Genomic DNA, 4,640 nt, shown 5'->3' with positions numbered 1-4,640 from the left:
CACCAAACCTATATAATCTAAAATGAATGATAAAACAAAACTATTGCGGGATACAGACGGGCAAAAAGGGGTGTATTCATGATGTCATGAAGGTAGAGCCTTCAGACGGGCCTTACCTGAATGCCGCCATGAACACGCCCCCCGCACGCCCCAAGCGGGAAGAAGCGGCATTAAAAAGGTGCCGCTTTTTTCCGCTTCTTTTTGATTTGCGGCGTACGTGCGCAGCTCCGTATGTAAGCTGCTGCACCGGTACGCCCGAATTGCTACGCCGCAAATATAAGTTGCCCGTTTAAAAGCTCCGTGTCAGCTGCGTCGCATAATGGGTCGGGGTCCGGGACATGCGTGGTTTGCAGTCAAGCTTTAATTGCAGCGTCCGCTGCCATGCAGCTGTGGAAGCTGCGGCACAGCTGCGGCGCATTTTAAGACTCGTAACCCTAACCCTAGAGCCACTTGTGCGCATGCGTTGCTAGAACCGCGGGAAGTTGTAAGTTTTGCCGGCGGATGTTTTGGTTGTAGAAAGTGATAAGGGAAAGTTTGGAATTTAAAGAGTCCCCCTACACACATTCCTGCGCCATTTTCACCTGGGAACGGGCACAGTTCGGCTGCTCCTGGCACAGCTGTGCGGCGGCTCCCCTTTGCCACCAGGCAGGATGGCACAGCCATCCACCAGCACCCCGAAAAAAGGCAAGGGGGACGTCTTGGTCTCATGCGGAGACGGCTGACCTCATAGCTATATGGTCCCAGCCAAACATTTTGCAGAAACTGGAGCAGTCCTACCTGAATGCTGACACATATCGAGAAGTGGAAAAAGCCATGAGAGCTGCTGCACCGGTACACCAGAATTGCTACGCCGCTAATTTAAGTTGCCCATTTAAAAGCTCCGTGTCTGCTGCGTCGCATATTGGGTCGGGGTCTGGGACATGCGTGGTTTGCAGTCAGGCTTTAATTGCAGCGTCCGCTGCCATGCAGCTGTGGAAGCTGCTGCACAGCTGCGGCACATTTTAAGACTCGTAACCCTAACCCTAGAGCTCCATGTGCGCATGCATTGCTGGAATCGCGGGAAGTTGTAAGTTTTGCCGGCGGATGTTTTGGTTGTAGAAAGTGATAAGGGAAAGTTTGGAATTTAAAGTGTCCCCCTACACACATTCCTGCGCCATTTTCACCTGGGAACGGGCACAGTTCGGCTGCTCCTGGCACAGCTGTGCGGCGGCTCCCCTTTGCCACCAGGCAGGATGGCTCAGCCATCCACCAGCACCCCGAAAAAAGGCAGGGGGACGTCTTGGTCTCATGCGGAGACGGCTGACCTTATAGCTATATGGTCCCAGCCAAACATTCTGAAAAAATTGGAGCAGTCCTACCTGAATGCTGACACATATCGAGAAGTGGAAGAAGCCATGAGAGCCAAGGGCCACAACAGAACTTTGGAGGAGTGTCGCCGAAAATGCAAGTCGCTGAAATCTCAATATAAACAATACAGAGATGCCCTGGCCAGAGGTACTACGAAGGCCACCCCCCTGCCCTTTTACAAGGAGCTGCATGCTTTCATTAAAAGTGATGGAAGCATCAGGCCCAACAGACTAGTCACCAGTGGGGAGCGTGTGAGGGTCCCGGCGGGCCAGCCAGCCAGAGCCGAGCCTGTGGTGGTGGAGGAGGAGGACGAGGACGCGACCCCGGACCTTGAATGTGCCCAAGACCTTTTGATGCCCCCTCAGGGTAAGATGCGCCAGGGCCCCTGGGGGGAAGGGAGGGGGAAATGGGAGAAGGGGAAGATGTGGCCCCGGGGTGGGCACAGGGCAGAGATGACACTTGTCCCTTGTCATACAGATGAGGAGCAGGAGGAGGAGGAACACCCCGACTCGGGCGACTCCTCCAGCAGCCAGAGACCTCTGGACCCCCGCGCCCTGCTCAGACAAATGTCTGCTGGGGCCGGGAGCTCCAGAAGGAGACCACCATCTCGTGCTGGGTCCTCTTCCACGACCAGCAGCTACCGTGACCGCTCACCTGTCTCCCGGGCCAGTGCACCCGCCAGCGATGGCAGTGAGGCCGAAGAGAGTATGCAAGGTAAACCCTATATTTATGTTTATAACTGCATATTGCGCAATTGTGGCATCTTTCTTTCACTGCTTACTGTGCTGGAATATTTGCAAGGTTGCTGTGGAATTAGGATTGTGAGTGTCCCTGGCATGGTCATGTGCTGCATGTGTCCCACATTCCTAAGGCACCCCTCCCTTGCATGTAAATCTCTCCTTTCCCCACGCCCTTAGTTTGAAGCTCTACCCTTTGCCACAGCTTCGAGTGAGAGTTCCTGCATGGCAGAATGGGGTTGGACTAGATGGCCCTCAGGGTCTCTGCTAACTGTAGGCTTCTGTGACTCTCTGCTTGTATGTCCCATAGTAGGAGGACGAACTGAAGCAGAAGAAGAAGGAGAAGGAGAACCACCTCCAGCTAATCCCATAGCTGCCATGTCAGCAGAGGAGAGACTTGCCACCAAGAAGAAAAGGGTGCGTCCGTCAGCAGCTACTAAAACTGTGGTGGCTGTGGATAAGCTCAAGACTTGCTCAGAAGAGCACATGGCAGCACTGATGCAGCAGGGGCAGAGAGCCTTTGAGGACAGGGAGAGGGGCAGACAGTCCCGCAGGGAGCTCATGGAAAGGGCACTGGGATTTCAAGAGACGGCACTAAGATTTCAAGAGAGGACACTGGGAGTTCATGAGAGGAACCTAGAAGTTAATGTGAGGGCACTGGGATTTCAAGAGAGGAACCTAGAAGTGCAAGTGAGGGCAGTGGAAGTTCAAGAGAGGAACCTAGAAGTTCAAGAGAGGGCCGTTCAGAACCAGGAGAGATCAATGGACAGGTCAGACCAGGAGCAGAGGTGACTCAACACCACCTTGGAAGCCCAGACTGTTCTGATGGGGCAAATGCTGGAGATCATGAGGGGAGGGCAGGGTGGCCCGAGACGCAGAAGGGTACGTAGGGAGCAGGGTGGAAGAGGCAGGGCTGCTGTCCCCAGGGTCGTGGAGGAAGTGGTTGAGCAGCAGGAGCCCCCAGCAAGAGCTGGAAGAGCCAGGGCTGTCCCCAGGGTCGTGGAGGAAGAAGTAGGGCAGCAGGAGCCCCCAGCAAGAGCAATCCTTCCAGCTGAGGAGCAGGGAGTTGCCATGGAGGTGGAGTTGTCTCAGCAGCCTCTTGCTGGGCCATCCTCCAGCCTCTTCAGTGACTCTCTGGCAGTCCCACCGCCCACAACTCGCCCCCAAAGGCAAAGGGCAACTAGAGGGGGCCTGGGATCAAGGGGCAGGGAGCACTGACAAGGCACTAGGTCCCATGATGTCCCATAAAGACATCATTTCGCCTCCCAGGCCATGTGTTCCCTCCCAGCCCTATCTAATCTATTCTACCCTTCCTGTTCTCTCCTCCCACCAGGCCTGGCTCACTGGTCCCCAAACCAGCAATGTCCAAACTCTGTCCTTCCAGGCGTTTGGACTTCATCTCCCAGAATCCCCAGCCACCTTGCCCTGTGGTCTGGGATTCTGGGAGATGAAGTCCAAACGCCTGGAAGGACAGAGTTTGGACATTGCTACCTCCCAGCACTCCTGCCTAGCTTTAGACTGCACAGTTGCGCCTAAGCTGTCACATTCACACTCACAGCCACACTGCCGCAGTTGCGCATAATGAACCACACAAATTTTTTTAAAAATAAAGTTTTTTATTTACAATAACAAAATATTTTTTATTTACATATTTACAATGTTTACAAAGGGAAGGGGGAGGGTGAAGGGGGATGGCAGAGGGGGCAGGGGAGGGAAGCTGCTTCAGGGAGGGGGAGGAGGCGGTGGGGCGGGAAGCCGGCGGAGGAGTTCCTGGAGGGTCTCTTCCATGGAGGAGACTCTCTCCGCCAGCTTGTCCACCTTCTCCTCCAGGGCAGCGAACCTCCTCTCCGTCCGGTTCTCTGTGGGGGGAAAAGAAAGAGGATGGTTAGGGTCAGCCTGTGGAGCCCATCACCCACTCCCACAGGCAGGGTTTCTGGGTGCCCCCGCTCCCTTCCCTGGGTTCACCTCTGCACTTACCTTGCTGCCGGGCTTGGAGGACTCGATCCAGGGTCCTGGCATCGAGGGCCAAGTCCCCTGGCTCCCCTGGCAGGCGGCGGCTCGGGCCAGGCTCCTCGGCGGCGGCAACAGCAGCAAGGACTTCAAGCCCTGGAAAAGAGGAAGAAAAGGCCCAAGTTACCATGCTGGCATGGCAGAGAAGGGCACAAGTGTCGTGGGGGCTGCAGTCAGGCAACCCCCACCCCTCACCCTGGGGACCTACCTGCCGCCAGAGGAGCCTGCTCTGGTTGCGGAGGGGCCACAGCAGCTGGTCCTGGCTGTGGCCCACCCTCGGGGACATCCTCGTCCCCAGAGGATGGTGGAGAGGGCGACCTGGCACGGTGCCCTCCCTCCCTCCGCCTCCGCCTCGGCCGCACGCCTGCAGAAGGGAAGAGGAAGGATGGCATTGGCACCATGCAGGAAGGAGAGGAGGGCAAGGGAAGGGTCAAGGAGGGGAGGACAGGGCATGGCAAGAGCTCTGACTTACCTGGAGGACGGCGATCTTCTGGTCTGGGCCGATCTCCCCTGACCCACAGGTCCTTCAGCCGCGAGAAGAATGGT

At 56.3% G+C, this 4,640-nt stretch overlaps 1 protein-coding gene across 1 annotated transcript; it reads left to right on the top strand.

Annotated features, from left to right (window-relative positions):
- The first annotated feature begins 1,232 nt into the window (after positions 1–1,232).
- LOC149316957 (uncharacterized) lies at positions 1,233–2,524 on the top strand. The gene is made up of 4 exons (XM_089518343.1): positions 1,233–1,713; positions 1,825–2,061; positions 2,395–2,464; positions 2,518–2,524. Exons 1-4 carry the CDS (start codon positions 1,233–1,235, stop codon positions 2,522–2,524), a joined length of 795 nt encoding a protein of 264 aa, XP_089374469.1.
- The last annotated feature ends 2,116 nt before the right edge of the window (positions 2,525–4,640 follow it).

This window comes from Sceloporus occidentalis, unplaced genomic scaffold, assembly GCF_023333645.1.
Source record: "Sceloporus occidentalis isolate IW3139 unplaced genomic scaffold, rSceOcc1.0.p SCAF_3, whole genome shotgun sequence".
Taxonomy (NCBI): Eukaryota; Metazoa; Chordata; class Lepidosauria; order Squamata; family Phrynosomatidae; genus Sceloporus; species Sceloporus occidentalis.
Note: the sequence above shows the minus strand (reverse complement) of the source record. Positions and strands in the feature narration are given on the sequence as shown.

What these genes read in the sequence shown, in the direction of transcription:
- LOC149316957 (XM_089518343.1), top strand. Translation starts at nt 1,233, where the DNA reads ATGGCTCAGCCATCCACCAGCACCCCGAAAAAAGGCAGGGGGACGTCT. An exon ending in CCTTTTGATGCCCCCTCAGG is followed by an intron (nt 1,714 to 1,824) that starts GTAAGATGCGCC and finishes CTTGTCATACAG; the next exon opens with ATGAGGAGCAGGAGGAGGAG. An exon ending in GGCCGAAGAGAGTATGCAAG is followed by an intron (nt 2,062 to 2,394) that starts GTAAACCCTATA and finishes TATGTCCCATAG; the next exon opens with TAGGAGGACGAACTGAAGCA.